Source organism: Fusarium vanettenii (assembly GCF_000151355.1).
Source record: "Fusarium vanettenii 77-13-4 chromosome 3 genomic scaffold NECHAsca_44_chr3_2_0, whole genome shotgun sequence".
Taxonomy (NCBI): Eukaryota; Fungi; Ascomycota; class Sordariomycetes; order Hypocreales; family Nectriaceae; genus Fusarium; species Fusarium vanettenii.
In genome coordinates, this window is record NW_003315844.1 from 276,582 (window position 1) to 295,198 (window position 18,617).

The 18,617-nt window shown below is 44.8% G+C and overlaps 6 protein-coding genes across 6 annotated transcripts; 4 read left to right on the forward strand and 2 right to left on the reverse strand.

Moving 5' to 3' along the window:
• Nucleotides 1-84: 84 nt before the first annotated feature.
• NECHADRAFT_91596 (uncharacterized protein) lies at nt 85-3,437 on the forward strand (the record flags this gene model as incomplete). Its single annotated transcript, XM_003041526.1, has 8 exons — nt 85-596; nt 643-889; nt 937-969; nt 1,016-1,111; nt 1,157-1,291; nt 1,324-1,404; nt 1,455-2,046; nt 2,095-3,437. The coding sequence occupies 8 exons, from the start codon at nt 85-87 to the stop codon at nt 3,435-3,437; spliced, it is 3,039 nt and encodes a 1,012-aa protein (XP_003041572.1).
• A 1,161-nt stretch (nt 3,438-4,598) lies between these two features.
• Nucleotides 4,599-6,797, forward strand: NECHADRAFT_77274 (uncharacterized protein; the record flags this gene model as incomplete). The annotated part of the gene is made up of 2 exons (XM_003041527.1): nt 4,599-5,359; nt 5,477-6,797. The coding sequence occupies 2 exons, from the start codon at nt 4,599-4,601 to the stop codon at nt 6,795-6,797; spliced, it is 2,082 nt and encodes a 693-aa protein (XP_003041573.1).
• A 984-nt stretch (nt 6,798-7,781) lies between these two features.
• Nucleotides 7,782-9,194, forward strand: NECHADRAFT_91597 (uncharacterized protein; the record flags this gene model as incomplete). The annotated part of the gene is made up of 2 exons (XM_003041528.1): nt 7,782-7,843; nt 7,925-9,194. 2 exons carry the CDS (start codon nt 7,782-7,784, stop codon nt 9,192-9,194), a joined length of 1,332 nt encoding a protein of 443 aa, XP_003041574.1.
• A 583-nt stretch (nt 9,195-9,777) lies between these two features.
• On the forward strand, nt 9,778-11,458 carry NECHADRAFT_35086 (uncharacterized protein; the record flags this gene model as incomplete). The annotated part of the gene is made up of 4 exons (XM_003041529.1): nt 9,778-10,082; nt 10,136-10,365; nt 10,421-10,474; nt 10,524-11,458. 4 exons carry the CDS (start codon nt 9,778-9,780, stop codon nt 11,456-11,458), a joined length of 1,524 nt encoding a protein of 507 aa, XP_003041575.1.
• Nucleotides 11,459-12,001: 543 nt separating this feature from the next.
• On the reverse strand, nt 12,002-13,177 carry NECHADRAFT_34888 (uncharacterized protein; the record flags this gene model as incomplete). The annotated part of the gene is made up of 3 exons (XM_003041583.1): nt 12,002-12,183; nt 12,245-12,972; nt 13,032-13,177. The coding sequence occupies 3 exons, from the start codon at nt 13,175-13,177 to the stop codon at nt 12,002-12,004; spliced, it is 1,056 nt and encodes a 351-aa protein (XP_003041629.1).
• A 563-nt stretch (nt 13,178-13,740) lies between these two features.
• NECHADRAFT_35026 (uncharacterized protein) lies at nt 13,741-14,933 on the reverse strand (the record flags this gene model as incomplete). The annotated part of the gene is made up of 3 exons (XM_003041584.1): nt 13,741-14,474; nt 14,532-14,709; nt 14,769-14,933. The coding sequence occupies 3 exons, from the start codon at nt 14,931-14,933 to the stop codon at nt 13,741-13,743; spliced, it is 1,077 nt and encodes a 358-aa protein (XP_003041630.1).
• Between the last annotated feature and the right edge of the window lie 3,684 nt (nt 14,934-18,617).

Here is an 18,617-nt window from a genome sequence, read left to right on the forward strand (position 1 = left end):
TTTGTTACTATATAACCGGCTCTTTCATGAGCTTCAACTTCAAGGTCTGACTTATACTATCACCCTTGCGGCTATGTGGCCACAATGAAGCTCCTCAATACACTTCTTACAGCGTTGGGCGCGAGCCTATGCTGCGCTCGCACCCTGAATGTTCGTGGTGGACGACCATTTGACGTCATTCAGAGTCCCCATGAGAGAGATGTACTCCAAGACATCGTGACGTGGGATGAGCACTCGCTGTTCATCAATGGAGAACGGGTCACGATATTCTCTGCGGAAATCCACCCGTTCCGACTCCCCGTGCCAAGCTTGTACCTGGATCTATTCCAGAAGGTCAAGGCGGCGGGATTCAACATGGTTTCGTTTTATGTTGACTGGGCCTTGCTTGAGGGGAAGCCAGGTGAGTTTCGGTCTGAGGGCGTTTTGGCCATTGAGCCATTCATCGATGCTGCAAAGGAGGCGGGTATCTTCCTCTTGGCTCGGCCTGGGCCATACATCAATGCTGAAGCATCTGGTGGCGGTTTCCCGGGCTGGCTGCAGAGGGTCAAGGGAACGCTCAGAACGAATGCTTCGGATTATCTGAGTGCTACTGACAAGTAAGGGAGACACTCAACCGAAAAGCTTCTGGCTAACGCTGCTTAGCTACATGGAACATATTTGCTCCATTATTGCCAAGGCCCAAATCACCAACGGTGGACCAGTCATCCTGTTCCAGCCCGAGAACGAGTACAGTGCCGGCGATGGAGTCCCTTTTCCCAGCCAAGAGTATCTCAAGTACGTCAACGATCAAGCTAGGAATGCTGGAATTGTGGTGCCTCTCATCAACAACGACGCATGGCAAGGTGGCACTGGCGCACCTGGATCAGGAATCGGAGCAGTCGACATCTATGTGAGTTTAGAGGCTGGCTGCTGTATTCTAATTACTGACCGCCATAGGGGCACGATGGCTATCCCGCTGGGTTTGACTGTGTAAGTCATTGAGGACATGAATTTCTGCATGTTGCTAACCAGCTAGGCTAACCCTCACACCTGGCCTAAAGACGGCCTCCCAACAACATGGCACGCAGAGCATATGCAAAAGAGCCCCAATACCCCATACTCTATCATCGAGGTATGTTTAACAAGCCTCCATATGGACATTTCTCACTGTGAATAGTTTCAAGGAGGCGCGTTCGACCCCCCCGGAGGTGGAGGTTTCGAAAACTGCTACGTCCTCACCAATCACGAATTTGCTCGCGTATTCTACAAGAACAACCTTGCAGCTGGTGTTACAATCTTCAACATCTATATGGTAAGTCTTCTCTCCATATTTGGAAATGATAGCTAACATTCCAGACATTTGGTGGTACCAACTGGGGAAACCTTGGACATTGTGACGGCTACACATCCTACGACTACGGCGCGGTAAGTGCACAAGCACCAAACTGGGAAAGGGAGTTTCTAACTTCTTCAAGGCAATCAAGGAGGATCGATCTATCGACCGCGAAAAGTACTCCGAGATCAAGCTCCAGGGCCAGTTCTTACGAGTCTCCCCGAGCTACGCAACCGCAACGCCAGGCAACCTCTCCACGTCTCGGTACACTGATAATGAAGACATTGCCGTTACTCCACTGACTACAGAAAAGGAAGGGTCTTTCTTTGTCGTGAGGCACGCGGACTTTACGAGCACCGAGTCATCATCCTACAAGCTCAAGCTGCCGACTTCGGCTGGAGCCCTCACGGTTCCCCAGTTGGGCGGCTCACTGTCACTGAACGGTAGAGACTCCAAGATTCATGTTGCTGACTATAAATTTGGAGATCACACACTACTCTATTCGACGGCAGAGGTCTTGACTTGGAAGAAGTTTGGCGACAAGACGGTCCTCGTACTCTACGGTGGCCCTGATGAGCTTCATGAGGTTGCTATCAAGGGAAAGTCCGTCTTCAAGGTCGTCGAGGGCAGTGGTGTCAAGTCTGATACCAAAAAGAATGCCGGTGTCCTTCAATGGAAGACATCCTCATCTCGACGTGTGGTCCAGCGGGATTCACTCTTCATCTACCTGCTCGGTATGTCAACTTTGCTGACGCAATTGACTAAAAGCTAACTCTCAATAGACCGAAACTCGGCATACAAGTATTGGGTGCCGGACTTGCCTGGTAAAGGCGACCGGGCTGCGTTCGGAACCTCAGTTATGAACCCAGACTCGGTCATCATCAACGGACCACAGCTGGTTCGATCAATCTCGGTTCAGGGCTCCAAACTGTCCGTCCAGGCAGATTTTAATGTCTCTTCCACACCGCTAGAGATTATCGGTGTTCCAAAGGGTGTTTCCAAGTTGGTCTTGAACGGAAAAGAGATACGATATCAAAAGTCGAAGCTAGGTAACTGGATCGCCCAACGTGATGTCGAACTCCCCACCATCAAGGCACTGGATCTATCGTCGCTGGATTGGAGCTATGTCGATTCTCTTCCCGAGATCAAGAAAGACTACAACGATGGAAAATGGCCTGTGGCCGATAAGACCACCACCAACAACACACGGGTTCCCCTCCAGAACTCGGTATCTCTGTATGGCTCCGACTACGGATTCCACGCCGGTGCTCTGATCTACAGAGGCCACTTCACCGCTGACGGTTCCGAAACACAACTCAAGCTATGGACGCAAGGCGGACGCGCTTTTGCCACTGCAGTGTGGCTCGATGACAAGTTCCTCGGCTCTTTCACTGGCAATGGCGCTACCGGAAACTTCAACTCTACTTATGAGCTACCGAAACTTCAAAAGGGAAAGCGCTATGTTGTGACGGTAGTCGTTGACAACACTGGGCTCAACGGAAACTGGACGCCCGGCTATGATGAGCAAAAGAGTCCACGCGGTATTCTGGACTGGGTTCTCGTGACCAAGAGTGGTCGTGAAACTCCAATCGCCAAGTGGAAGCTTACAGGCAACTTGGGAGGTGAAGACTACGTGGACAAATTCCGAGGGCCTCTCAATGAAGGAGGTTTCTACTTTGAGCGCCAAGGCTATCACCTCCCATCACCACCGCTTAAGCGCTTCAAGAAAGGTTCACCATTCAAGGGCATCGACAAAGCCGGAGTGGCCTTTTACACAGCAAAGCTTGGCCTGAACTACCCCTCCAGTCAATTCGACATTCCACTATCATTCACGTTCAAGAACACAACTGATATGGGCGCGTACCGTGCTCTCCTCTTTGTCAACGGCTTCCAGTTTGGACGCTATGTGAGCAGCATTGGTCCGCAGACGGTTTTCCCTGTCCCAGAAGGAGTTCTCAACTATCGCGGGGACAACTGGATTGGAGTATCTATTTGGGCGCTCGAGGACAAGGGTGCCAAGTTGCCAGAGCTGCGGCTCACTACTGGTGCTCCCGTGCAGAGTGGTCGACAGCCTGTCAAGGTAGTTCAAGGGCCCAAGTATAGTCAACGATCTGGGGCATACTGATCTTATATATGGTGGAGCAAGCATACTTTTCTTGTTTTCGCCCCTGCACGCAAGGAGGTTATATCTGCTAGTTCTGCCTGCCTGCCTACCATAGTTCAATAGACAGGAGGCGAGCAGACCCCCTAGCTAAACCACGCATACTTAAGTTTAAGTAGGGATATATTCTACTGTTACAAACATGAATCCACGTTCCACTACATGTGCGTTTGCTCGCCTGCCTGAATTCGCCTTGTTCCCTTGCCTACCTATTTCTATCACTACCGGCCAAATCCCTTATGCCTACCTAAGTAATCTGATGAACGCACCTCGTGCAAAGGGAGCAAACCGGCACTTCTCGCCCCCCACCTTGTTATTGCCGGTGGCCAATCACTTCATGCAACCTTCTAAGCCTCGCGCAATTCTAACTTGCACTCGTAAGCCAGTGATCCTGGTCATACCCAGCCACACAACCCCCTTGGTCTAGGCAACCGTCCGAGCCCGTCAACACAGACCAGTCAAACCCGCACACCATATTCTTACTTGTCGGGTAGTGTGCTTGCCGCACGCGGTAGACTACCAACTGATCCACTCTATGCTATCGTGGATCATAGGGATTGGGTGAATCGACATGCGCACATCTCAGCTGAGAGTAGCATGATTAACGTCACTATGCTCTGGTTTCACTCTGAGTATCGTTGAATTTATGTATCCCCGGTGACAGAACACTTCTTGTCGCTTCCTAACACACTTTCCAACACAACACATCCCTAGCTCTACACGAAACCTCAAGGCCAGCTACCGACCCATTGTTACAGTTCCAGCTCATAACTACCCCGCTCACTCCCAAAGCTTCATTGGGCCATGGAGAACGAAAGCTCACACGAGGCAGGTGCTTCGCAGAGCTCGCCTAGGGACTCCTCTCGTGACCAAAATTGTCCGGCTGGCCTCTGTTCTTACGTTCGTTTCGCAAATCCTGGAAGTGGAAGGAGACTCGAGGCGAACTTTATATTCCATCAACCTTGCGATTCTTGTTCTTCTTTTAGTGACCCAGAACCCCTCTGCAACTTCTGCAGCCACCTCCGACTTCGCCATCTGACGACGTGCCTCGGCGACCAGCTTCGACACGTCAGGCTTTTACTGGGCGATTATTACAAACACAGAGACAGTGGGGTCTCGGGCGTCATGACAACCAGAGGCTGTGCACTTTGCGAGTTAATTGCCAAGGCTATACAGTCATACCTTGAAATTTCTGGCAAGAGTGACGAGGTCAGACGGGCTCAGACTTCGGCATACATACAATTACATCAGAAACACGGCCATCGCATGGTTGTATTGGGTTTCAAACCCGCTGGTCGAAGATTTGTCCATATCGGACTGGCCAATACTCGAAGATCGACTCCCTCAGAATGCATCATTCAAAATTTAGTCAACTGGGACCGAACACAAGGATGGCTCAACCACTGCATCCAGGAACACCGCTGCAAAAGATCTGAGCACTCAGCTGTGCCGGAAGGATTCCGACTTATTGATGTGGATAATCGATGCGTTACATCTGAGTTTGGACAACAGGTGAAACTCGGAGTCGACATCAATTTTGTTGCCCTCAGTTACGTTTGGGGGGGAAGCAATGTCTCTCGAGATAATGCACTATTGAAGTCCAACAAGTCCGAGTTCGAAGCAGCTGGTGGCCTGAAGAAAGGTAAGGTGCCGCAAGCTATTGAGGACGCCATCACGATATGCAAGCGGCTGAAGCAGCGCTACCTCTGGGTAGACCGATTCTGCATCATCCAGAACAACGAAGATGGAGGAGAGAAACAGCGGCAAATCAACGCAATGGGCGAAATCTATTCTTCAGCCGAATTTACCATTATTCATGCAAGCGGGGAGAGTATACATTGCCCGATCCTAGGCGTTTCTAAGGAACGCAAGGTCCTCCAATCCAAGTCAGTAATTGCAGGCCTGGAGTTTACGATCCCTTATCCTCGCCTCGGAGTTCTCTTGGAAAACTGCAAATGGAATGCAAGGGGCTGGACATACTAGGAAGCTATTCTCTCTACAAGGAAACTAGTCTTCACGTCTTTCGAAGTTTGGTTCGAATGCAATGACCCAGACGATCCATGTCGACGAGAGGACCAGTTCTCAGCTTGGGTGGAGAGCGAGAATGGCGGATATAAAGAAAGAATCGCACAATTCCGTATAAACCTCTTCTCTCGCTGGGATAAATTTGCTTTCACGAACTTTGTCCGCCACCTGGAGTCATACACAGCACGATCTCTCACAAACCAAGCTGATATATTGAACGCCTTCACGGGTGTCCTGGCGTCTGTCTATCAAGGCGAAAGGTGCTTTCATGGACTGCCCGAGGCTGATTTTGACCAAGCCCTGCTTTGGTACTGTAAGGATAACGACAGACCGACGCGATCCGGCGAAGATTGCCCCTCCTGGTCATGGACCTCAGTTAGTGAGGAAGTCACTGGTCCAGTGATCAATTCCTTCGCCGGATTCGTAGGAACACTCGTTTGGTGGGCTTATCGGGATCCGGAGACAGGCCTCAGGGCTATCAAAGCATGCAACAGCCTTCAGCCAAGACCAGAACCAATAAATAGGTCGATTCCTTCACGGAGTGCGCGTTCCGGGCAACAGCAGACGGTGCAGACGCCGGACTATAGTCCACAAATTCACCTCCTTCTTGCATGGTGGAAAGGTTGCATTGAGGCCCCTGTTCCGGACGATCTGGATCAGCAGCTTGAGAATTACTCCGAAGAGTCATATTCAGGCATTGCAGACCGGTGGCCAAGTCTTGAGAAAGTCTGGGACGATATCAGAAGTGCCCGAAACGCCGGGCCAGAAGAGTTCATAGATTTCAGCATTGGCCTCAGAAAAGAAGACCAACCACTGATTGATCAGCTACCTAGCCGTGCCCTGTTGACTCGCACACAAACGGCTCGATTCACGGTTTCAAGAAAACAGGATGACCGTTCTTCTCGCGATCTATCCATTGTGGATGCAGATGGCAAGCGTATAGGAAAGATTGAGGGCCAGGATGGGAGCGTGACTGGTCTCACGCTCACCGAGTCAAAAGAATCACAGGAACTATGTGAGTTTATGGCCATCTCTTTGTCACAGAACCGCGACAAGCCTGGCGGCGGCTGGATGTTTCCTGGGCGTCTTGATGAGGAAAGCAAGTTATGTTCTATGCATAATCGGCTGTTCCATGGCTATAGCAGGGTCAAGGACGGGTATGGACAGCCGGTGGTGAATGCCCTGCTGATCGGTCGCACGGAGCAGCCATGGCTTGCACACCGAATTAGTGTTGGTTGGGTCTACCTTGCAGATTGGTGCAAAGCACAGCGTGAGTTCAAAACGATTGCTTTAGAGTAATGAAACAAAAGTAGTTTTTTCCTTTACTTATGTATGCCAACGCTGAACAATATTAGCTTCATTAACATTAAACCACAAACCGGTATTATGTTTGGCGAAGGCATTTAGACACCCTGGCGCAGAACTTGTGAACCATGGGCGCGTAAAGCAGCCACTTTCTATGCTCTCCTTAGAGACTGTTCCAAGACTGGTCTACAGCCTATCAAGATATTTCAAGGGCTAAAGTATAGTCAATGGTCTAAGGCATACTGATCTTGTATCATGGATAATGGCTAGTGGCCATCTTTACGCTCCGGCGAATGAAGAGTTTCTGTTTGTCAGTCCCGTCTGCCATACCCAAAGAAGAGCTCGGCCAATATTGAATCATGTAAACTCAAAAGCCAGACCAATCGGGATCACCGGTGACAATTACCATGTATAAACCTCAACAAGGAAATGCCAATACCGCCATCGGCTGAAAGTTGCCGTGATGATCCACTTTGCGTAAGCCTGTCAGCTTGGCGGTTGCCCCTGGCTTGGTATGTCACTGAGTCAAAAACAGGTTCAACGGCGGATTTAAAACGTTGAAAGAACATGGAAAGCCGAGAGTGACACCTAGCTCAAACCTCGATCTAATTAAAGCATCAACCTGAGTTGAGGCTGTCTCTGTATGGTTGGCTCGTCTACTCGTCTGGCTCGGTTGTGACGGCTCACCAGGGGTGGGGTTGGTACACGACGCTGTCTCCCAGTCAGCGCGAGGCGATCAGCAGACATTCATATGCAAACAAATTTCTTGCATTCGTCTTCTCCTTTTCGTCTCTGCTTTTGCAATCTTGTCACTCTCTTTCCGCTGGTGAAGCCTTTCGACGCGTGTCTCCACGCTCGCTAGAACACATGCCCCAGTCCAGGTGACGAAAGAGGTGCCAGGCAAGCTCACTCTCACTTTGTTTGCCAAGAGATACATGCTAACACTGGAACTCAGGCCGTTTACCTTGCAGGGCCATCATGGAAATGATGAAAGAATCCACTGATTTTGTGGCTTTGCCTCAGGACGTTGATAAATCATCGTCATCACCATCGAAAGAATCCATTGACGCAGTCGATCCAAGCAACGCGCAACCACAAGATGAATCGGATCCTGAGTTCAGTCTTGCTGGACCCAAAAGCCTCATCGCTGTCAAGAAAGGGATGCGCTGGACACAATGCGACAGCCCTCGACTCAGGAACAACTTGCTTGGGGCTGTGGGATTCCTCGAGCTTGCCAACGCTGGCGACTTTGCTGCCAACGTTTGGAACGATACCCCGGTGCCCGTCTACGCGGTGGTACTCATGGCGATAGGAGGATTCACGGCCCTTGTGTTTTCAGTCTTTGCATTCATAGACTCGAGGCGAGCCTGGGCCAACATCTCGTTTCTTCGCAGCCAGCGAAAGTTGCTCGAAGATGAAAAAGCTCGTCGAACTACGGATTCGCGACCCACCCAAGAGATTGACGTACTTCTCGAAATCACCATCCGTGAGCTTCGAATCGAAATCATCAACCGATGGGCAATGGACGTCATGTTGGGTGGAGGTGCAGTTCTCATAGGCACGGGCACGTTCATGGCCATCGGCGGTGCTAATCGTCGCGTATGGCTAGCCAGCAATATCCTCTCCGGATATCTCGGAAACGCGCCCATCGCTGCCTTCGGTTTGATCAGTGCAACATGGGCCGTCATCGTATGGAAAAAGATGAGGCATCATCGTCTGGCAGCCGAGAAAGCATTGAAAGGCGCGGCCGCGTTGCCTCTCATCAAGCGACGTTGTTTCAACCTCCAACTATTCTATGTTATCAACGGCATTGCTACTATCCTCGGAGGAGTTGGATCCATGTTGACTGCGGAGCGATGGTGGGGTTATGTGATTCTCATCCCCGTCATCATGTCTTCGCTTTTCTGCAACTTCTGGTGGCGCAAGAGAGTTGGTTATGATCGCCCCTGGATTGCCGACCCTGCGCCCATGAACACCAACGGCCTCGTTCACGCACTGGAATCCACGGCACAAATTCGACGAGCTTTCCAGAATGGCCCTGGCACGATTCTCCCTCGCATCGTTGGCGGGCTGCCTAGTCCTGCTTTCCCCGAAGTCGTGGAGTTCATGGTCAAGCACGATCTTTTTGAGAAGTTCTGTCTTTATCTCATCAACAATATGCATGTGGCACATGTGCTAGGCCTTCAAAAATCTAACCGGGTAGAGCTCGGCCTATCTCACATTTTGGAAATACCGGACATCCACCATCCTCAGTTGGTGGGACTTGCGGAAGAGTTTCTTAAAGATGAGGGCGCCAGACATTTTCAGACTAGGGAAAGGTTCATGATCGAGATCTTAGGGACACATCTGATCTTGACTGAGGAAGACCGAGAGATTGAGGCAGAAAAATAGATAGCAAGCGATTTGTATCTCAACAATGAGGAGAAAAGTGCCATGACCGTCAACGAAGAATGCCCTAACCTACAGCATTCCGCTTCCAGTGCCGAACCAGTTCCAGCCAATCGGAACTAAGATGACGTCATGAAGTGGATCTTCAAAGCAGAGCCGAGTTGGGAGAGACAGAGCGTGGAAGAGTCATGATGGCTTTGGACAAGTTGAAACATGACTTTGTGCAACTGCAAGTCAGAAGCGGCGAATTGGCAATCGCTCTAACGACCGTTAACTCTCTTTACGTCTCTTCCGAAAAGCGAAACCACGGAGCAGCTCATTGTCAACGCCGATGTTGACCAGCCAATCATGGCCTCCTTATTTTGACATTCTCAAATGCCGATGGCTGGAGCCGCTTCCGTTCCGTTAGTGTGGGGTTCCTCGGAGGTGGCGCTCGGGGTCCCCATGTCCGCTGCTCCGTGGATGCAGGTAAATCTGGGGTACTTGCTCACAAGATGCGGGCATATATATACGATCTAGGACGTTCAATCTTTCAACTTCTCTATCCCAGTTCCGAACAGATCCAGAGTCACGAAAAAACGGGACAATGGCTTTGATCAACCTCCTTATTTCGCCTTGGGCGCCTGTCGCCCTCGTAGTCTTATTCGTTGGTTGGTATCTTGTTCCCTACTTTGGGGCGAATCGAGGCCTTCGAGGAATTCCTGCTCCGTTCCCCGCACAGTTCAGCAACCTCTGGTTAATGTCAACATGCCGACGTGGTAAAAGATTCGAGGTCGTCGATCAGGTTCACAAGCGACTGGGCACTGTCGTTCGCATTGCCCCCAACCATGTCAGCATTGCGGATGCGGATGCTATCAATGTCATCTATGGTCACGGAAATGGTTTCCTCAAGTCGTGAGTACCCCAACATGGATTTTCCCCTGGTCCATGCACTGACCTTTCAGGGACTTTTATGACCCATTCGTCTCCATCCGTCGTGGCCTTTTCAACACACGAAGCAGGGCCGAGCACTCTCGAAAGAGAAAGATTGTGTCTCACACCTTTGCCCCAAAGTCTGTCCTGGAGTTTGAGCCCTACATCCACCAGAACCTCGACCTCTTTGTCAAGCAGTGGGACCGTGCCTCCAGCAACCCCGAAGCTGATGGCGCTGGACGACTGGATTGTCTCTCCTGGTGTGAGTCAAATAATCCGCAAGAATACTGTATTTTCTCTTTACTGACATATTTCAGTCAACTATCTCGCTTTCGATGTCATTGCTGATCTCGCCTTTGGCAAGCCGTTCGGTAAGTCTACCACGATCGGCGTCTCAAGTGCTCAGCTAATACATTTTAGGCATGCTCGCCACTGGAGCCGATATTGCTGAAGTCAAGGCAAGCCCAACAAGCCCTGCAATCTACGCTCCCGCTGTGGAAATCATGAACCGCCGAGGAGAAGTCTCTGCCACCCTAGGTTGCATGCCCTGGCTCAAGCCGTACGCCAAATGGCTCCCCGATCCATTCTTCAGCCAGGGACTCCAGGCCGTCGAGAATCTTGCTGGTATCGCGATTGCCCGTGTTAGCGAGAGACTCGAGCGAGGAGCGGACACGACCCGAAAGGACCTGCTGGCACGACTGATGCAAGGCCGAGATGAGAAGGGAGAGCCCCTTGGACGCGACGAACTCACGGCCGAAGCACTGACTCAACTTATTGCCGGAAGCGATACCACGTCTAACTCTTCTTGCGCCCTGCTCTATCATGTTGTAAAGACACCTGGAGTCCTGCAGAAGCTGCAACAGGAGATCGACGAGGCCACCGCTGATGAAGGAGTTATCCCGAGCTACGAGTCTGTCAAGCACCTGCCTTATCTCGGCATGTGTATCAACGAGACGCTGCGACATCACTCACCATCTGGAATTGGTCTGCCTCGAGAGATTCCCGCCAAGTCTAAGGGTGTTACCCTCCACGGTCGCTACTTTGGCCCAGGAACAGTTCTCAGTGTCCCTACCTACACTGTTCACCACTCAACAGAAATCTGGGGGCCCGACGCAGAGGAGTTCAAGCCTGAGAGATGGGAGAACATCACCGATAAGCAGAAGATTGCCTTTATCCCCTTCAGCCATGGTCCCCGTTCTTGCGTGGGAAGGAACTTGGCTGAGATGCAGATGAGGTTGATTGCTGCCACGTGGATCAAGAGATACAACATCTTCCTGCGACAAGAAAAGATGGAGACACGAGAGGGTTTCTTGCGGAAGCCTCTGGGAGTTGAGATCGGAGTGTCTCGACGATAGAGCATCTTCTGAGGTCTCAAAGCGTTTATGAGAATGCCTATTTCATCGTGAGGGAAATGGCGCATTGGTGCATTGATTGAGAATGGAAAATGCTCAATCATGGGTGGGTGTGGATCTTGCATAAGATGGCATCGCAGAGGCGGGTCATAAGCGGCCATGCAAGAATGTATCTAACTAGTTTAAGATTTTATGGAAGATTTGAGAAAGATTTGAAGCTCGTCTCATGGCCGCGTTGCGGAGAATACTCTGACCTCAAATAAGTTGGGCAAGTGAACTGAATAGCGAGTTCAACGGCCCCGGAGATTACAGATACGCACCATGAGATGTGGTTGAGTAATGATGAGTGCTAGATAAGATGAGACTATTGAAAAGGGACGAAATGTCATGTGCTTCGAATTCTAGCGAATTCGTGGAAAATACATCAACACACGGATTCGAGATATCATTCACGGGCGTACTTAAGTGCATTTCTTCTGTTTAATAACAGCGGTTGCCAAAAATGCTCAAATAGTCCTAGGTCTTCGGCTTCGCGAGGGCAAGATTTTAGGATATTTTCACCACCACTCTTCCAGTTATATCCTGCCGCTTGAGGCCCTCCAAAACCGTCCCCACCTGATCAAAATCAACCACGGTAACCATTGGCAAGATCTTCTTGTCAGAAGCTTGTTGAAGAAGCTCCACCATTTGATCCTCCGTCCCTACCGCCACTCCGGTGACAGTGAGTCCTTGAAGCATTATTAGCAAGCGTGGTTTTAGACTTTACGGTCAAGAATTGAGTCAACATACCACGAGCCGATAGTAGAGAAGCACCGATGGGAATGTGAAAGTCGTTCCGTGGGAGGCCAACAGTAACGATGAGTCCCATATTTCGCACCAAATTGGGAGCCATGGTAAAGGCCTGTTCAGAACCCGAGACCACCACGACAGCTGCTGCTCCCTCTCCAGTAAGTTCCTTGACTCTCTCCTCGACATTCTCTTCGACAAAGTCAATAAACTCATGAGCACCGCTCTCGAGACTCAACTCTCGCTTCGCCTTGCCGGAATCAACTGCGATGACCCGGTAACTCCTCAATCTGCTCGTGATCTGAACACCTAGATGACCAAGTCCACCTCCCGAGCCAGATATGACGACCCAATCGTTCTCGGCCAGACTTGCATCAAGCTTTGATACAGCCCCAGCCATTGTGAGGCCTGCACAGAGAAGCGGCGCTGCCACTTCTCCAGGCACGTCGTCGGGAATTTCCGTAACATACCTGGCATCAGCTATCATGTATTGCTGCAATGTTCCCGAGACATGACGACCCGTGTTGACTTGCTCCGGGCAGTTGTTTGGGAAGCCTCTTTTGCAGGCGTTACATAGCCCGCAGGCGTTGTAGAGCCATTTTACTCCCACTCTTTTATTCAACATTGCTGCATCGACTTGGTCGCCGACCTTGACGACGGTTCCCACTCCTTCATGTCCTACGATGGGGTTGTAAGATCCCCACCCAGACAAGGCTCGAATTTCGGATCCACTGTCATATCTGTTAACCACCATTTCCAGCTGAAAGTTGTATGGGCCAGTCATTATTACCAGACACCAGTAAAAGAGAGTTTGACAAGAATCTCATGACGACCAGGAACTCCGACGGGTACATCCGATTGGATGCGAATTTGCGCACTCTCGCCAGGGTTCTCGATCAACGCCGCCTTTTGAACTTGGGGAATGGGCAAATCCATGTTGATGGATTACTGTACAGAGAATGTCAATAAGGTTGAGATGGGTTTGAGGAAAGCTTCAAGAGGGTTCACTCGCAGTTTGGAGGCTTTGGAGGCTGCTGACGGCTGTTGGGTGTTACCCTCTCGAATAGGCTTAAGTTCCGAGGGCTGTGCCGATCAACTTGCCGAGTCATCTACCGGCCGAGATGCGGCGCACGTACCGAAATAATAGACTAATGTACCCCTCTAGGTTAGACGCTGCTGAGTGTCAAAGATGAAGATATTTAAAGTGTCTATAACCCCCTTTCCAAAGTCAAGTATTATCATTTAGATACGAGTGAGCTCTGGAAGACCATCTTGCCAAGTTATGGATGCACATCATGATTCCTTGACACGAAAGTCTTGCCGCTTTCGGGATAACAGTGACTGTTGCGCAGACAGATAAAAGGGAATGCTTTTGCTTGTGTCTTGTCTTCATAAGCTCGAACCCTCACTTCAGGTCATACCGTACAGTTCTTCACGTTGCAAGCTGGGGTCATGACTATTCTTCGTCTCCATTTCTACTCTTGATGTCCCTCCAGAGTCTAGGCATGACCGCTGACTTGTTTGGGCTGATACAGCTCCTCAAGATAAGTAACTTCTTCAGGACTCAACTCCTTTCCTCTTGCACCAATGGCCTGCTCAATCCTCTCAACGCTGCTGAAACCAATGATGGGGCTAGTCACCCGCTTGCCGATCCAAGCGAGAGCCACATGAGCCATTGCCCAATCATGCTTCTCGGCCAACTCGACGACGCGTCCAACAATCTTTTTGTCTACTTCGGAGAGCTCGCCTGAGCTTTTCTTCTCCCCCTTGCTTCTCTCGGTGGTGCCAAATTGTGCGGGTGGTCGGGCGAGATGACCTCTGCAGAGCGGTGCCCATGGAATAATGCCCACGCCAGTGTCGTTGCAGTAACGGTTCATCTCACGCTCTTCCTCACGATAGAGCAGGTTGTAATGGTTTTGCATGCTAACGAACTGGGTCCAGCCGTTCTTCTCGGCCACGAACTGCATCCTCGCAAATTGGGTGGCCCACATGCTGCTCGCTCCGATATAACGCACTTTCCCGGACTGGACGAGATCATGCAGGGCTTTCATCGTCTCCTCAATTGGGGTCCTCTCGTCGAAACGGTGGATCTGAAGAAGGTCGATGTATTCAGTGTCGAGGCGTTTCAACGAGGCTTCGACCTGGTTGAAGATGGCAGCCCTGGACAAGCCAAACTGGTTTTGGTAGTCTTTGGAAGCGTCGAACTCGGATCTGTACACAAAGTTGCGCGCCTCTGTCATGATATCAGTATCAAGCACTGAAGATGAAGGTTGCTGGTCAGAAATAGTACCTGGCTCTTCTCCGACGGCCCAACGACATTTGGTCAGGATGATGACCTTGGATCGTGGTATCTGGAACTTCTTCAAAGCCTTTCCGACAATTTCCTCCGATGCACCGTTACTGTAGACATTGGCAGTGTCCCACGTGTTGAGTCCACGATCATACGCAGCCTTGAGAAGAGCCAACGCCTGCGATGGAGTAGGTATGGTCAGTTAGAGTGAGTGACGGGAGATATTTAACAGCGCACCTCATCCTCTCCAATAACCCAAGGAAGGGTTCTCTTATCGCCAAAACTCATGCATCCAAAGATGGGGACCGAGATTCGGAGTCCGGATTTACCAAGCTGGCGGTACTCGCACTTGGACGCCTCAAGAGACTCCTTGAGTCGGGGCGGAAGGTTCTGGGAGGACATTTTGCGGATGGAAGTCAATTGGCGATTGTAGAAAGAGGCATAGAGCAAGATGAAAAATCACTGTTGGAGGGGAAATGAGTGCAGAAAGCATGATATCATCTCGATACCCTCATTCTCGGTTGCATCAGCCGCGGGGAACATGACGCGACTGGTGGAATTGCATTCCGCCAAACAGAGGGTATCCTTCATGAGACGCCACAACACAACATGTCGATTGCAGCACTCGAGAGGCACAGCAACTAAGCCACAGGTATCGACCATGTCCCATCTCCAGGGATGTGAACTAAGGACTAATTAGTGCGAGGACTAGAGTATTTATACTAATTAGTAAGCATACTAATTAGTATAAATACTAAGGATTAATTAGTCTTAGTATACTAGTTAACTTTAAATTTAGTATTTTATACTAATTAGTATTTCTACTCTTAGTATTTATACTATTAGTATAAAGACTAATTAGTACTTATACTAATAGTATAAATATTAATTAGTTTTTTTTTAGTATAGGGTAGTATATATATTTTATTAAAATAAAAGTAATTTTAATTAATTAATTAGTATTAAGTTATAGTAATTTAAAATAATAAATAATTTTATTTAAATTATTATTAAATATATTTATAAAAATAATCCTTTTTATAAATAATTCTAAGAAATTAAGCTTATAAGATATAAGTCTAATAATATATTACCCTATAGCTAATTTTTTGCGCTTTTTAATAATATACTTAGCTAAGCTATAATAGCTTATATAAGTAAGGTATTATAAGGTTATATAAATCTTACTTCTAGGCTTTATTAGCTCTATAGGGTAAGTTATATAATGTAGATCTAGGCTTTAGCTAGAAATTAATAGCTTTATTTTATTTAGCTTTTTTATATAAGTTATTCTTATTTAGTTTTTTATATTTACCTTATAGTATTTAAATATTTTTATAAAAAAGGTCTTATATATAAATAATTCTAGGAAATTTAGCCTATAAGATATAAGTCTAATAATAAACTACCCTATAGCTAATCTTTTGCGCTTTTTAATAATATACTTAGCTAAGCTATTATAGCTTATATAAGTAAGATATTATAGAGTTATATAAATCTTACTTCTAGGCTTTATTAGCTCTATAGGGTAAGTCACGTGACGCAGATTAAGGCTCTAGCTAGAAATTAATAGCTTAATCTAATTTAGTTATTTTATATAAGTTATTTTTATTTAGTCTTTTATAATTACCCTATAGAGCTAGAAGTATTAAAAAAGACTTCCTTTAAATACCTTTAAAAATATATATAATAATAGCTTACCCTATAGAGTTAGAATTCTTTAAAAAAGGCTTTTTAAAAATATATTTAAAAATAAATATAAGAATAGCTTACCCTATAGAGCTAGAATTCTTTAAAAAAGACTTCTTATAAATATATTTAAAAATATATATAATAATAACTTATCTTATATTATTTAATAGCTTTAAAATCCTTATTTCTTTCTCTTTATTAAAATTATAAAAATTAATAAGAAGATTAATTAAAAAATACTTAAAAAAAATCCTAAAAATAAATATTAAAAAATATATATTAAATATATAAAATATAATAAAAAGTAATATATTAATAAAATATTTTTAAAAAATTAAAAAAAGAAGTTTAAGCTTATTAAAAAAGTATTAAATTAATATATAAAAATACTAACTTAGTTAAAATCCAGCTATTCTTCTTCTAACTTATTTAGTGATTTTTTCTAGCTTTTTAATAAAATAAGCTTTTTAGCTACTTTAAGGTCTAGCCTATTTCTATTTTTAGTAATAATATTATTACTAATAGAAAAGGTACTTTCTATAGAAGCTAAAGTTACTAGTATAGCTAAATAATGCCTAGCTAATATAGCTAAGTAAGGAAACCTAGAGGAATTAATTTTCTAATAATTTAAAGGATCAATCTATAAAAAAATTAGTAAAAAGACTTATAAAATAGCCTATATAATATAAAAAAATTAGAAATTAAATATATACCTTTTCATCTAGAGAACCTTCTTCTAAATAAATAGAGAATTCTTCTCTATTTTCTAAAGATTTAATAAATAAATCCTTCTTAAAATTATCTTCTTTTCTTTTAAAAGAAGAAGATTTAGCTCTATTAAAATCTTCTAAATTAGAAGATTTTAAAGCTTCTTCTCTAATCTTTTTTATACTAATTAATAGTTAATAAATTAAGCCTTTTAAATTATAATAAAAATACTTACTTAAAATATTCTACTTTAAGAATACTTATAGTATCTTCTATAATAGAAGGATAATATGCTAATAACCCCTTTTCTTAAAAATATATTAATTTAAACCTAGGGTCTAAAATAATACTAATAAAATAGGGTTTTAAATTAAAAAGACTTTCTTTAGAAAGCTTTTTAGGGAAATATTTTTCTAGTTTAACTAAGCCAGCTATAATAGCTTTACTTAATTCTAGAAAAAAAGGCTTTTAAGAAATATTAATATATATAAAAAAAAGAATTTTAAAACTTACTAAATCCTTATTAGAATGCTTTAAAAGGCCTTCTTAAGCTTTAATAAGCATATTATATATATAATAAATATATAATAAAGCTTTATTTAAGGTTATATAGATCTAGCCTTATAATTTAATAGAAGGACTTAAGAAAATATAAAAAATATTTCTTAGTTTTTCTATTTTAAGCTAATCTAACTCAGAGAAAAAAAACCTTTTAAAATCTATATTTCTTATAATATTAGAAACATAAATTAAAGGTTCTTTTAATTCTAATAAAGAATTAAGTATAAAATAGGTAGAATTCTACCTAATAGAATTATCTATAAATTTAATTAATAAGGGATTTAAAGAAATACTTATAATTAAAAATTATTTACCTAGGGGAATATATGTTTTTTCTATTTTTAAGGTATCTTCTTCTTTTTGTCGTTTAATAGCTTCTAAAAAAAGCTTTTTAGGTTCTTACAAGTATTTAATAATAGTAATAAGACGCCTTACTCTTATAAGTAAGCCTAAAATAATAATTTATTTATAAATTATATATAAAAAAATATAAAAAAAACTTACTAGGATCTAAAGAACTAGGAGCTTTTACCTCTAAAGAAGGATTATTTAAATATATTATTTTAGAATTAATATATTTAGATAATTCCTCTTCTATAGAGGTAGAAAAGAGATATTTTTTTAAAATATCTTACGCTATTAAATTAATAATATGAGCTATATATCTAATATTTCCCTTAAAATTCTTTTTTAAAGTATTTTTATACTCTAATTTAAAGAAATTTATAAAGGTATTATTATTAGAAGTATTATCCTTAGTAATACTATAAATATTAATAAATAAGCCTTAATTAAAAAAATAAAAATAAATCCTTACCTAAAGATATTATTTAAAATTAAACTAGGATATAGAAAAATAGCTTTCTAAAATTCGCTATAAATATATATTCTAGTATATCTTTCCTCTAGGGTATAAAAGCCTATAATAATTAGTAATACAAATTTAGCTTATTTATATAATATATTTATAGGGTTTTTTTTATATTTTAATAAATAAGAAAATAGGTATATACTAACCGATTAAGTAATATTTTAAGGTAAAATCCTTAGTAATAAAACTAAGAATAATTCCTAAATAGATATCTTAGGTTATAGAAGTCCATATATTAAAGGTTAAGGAAAATT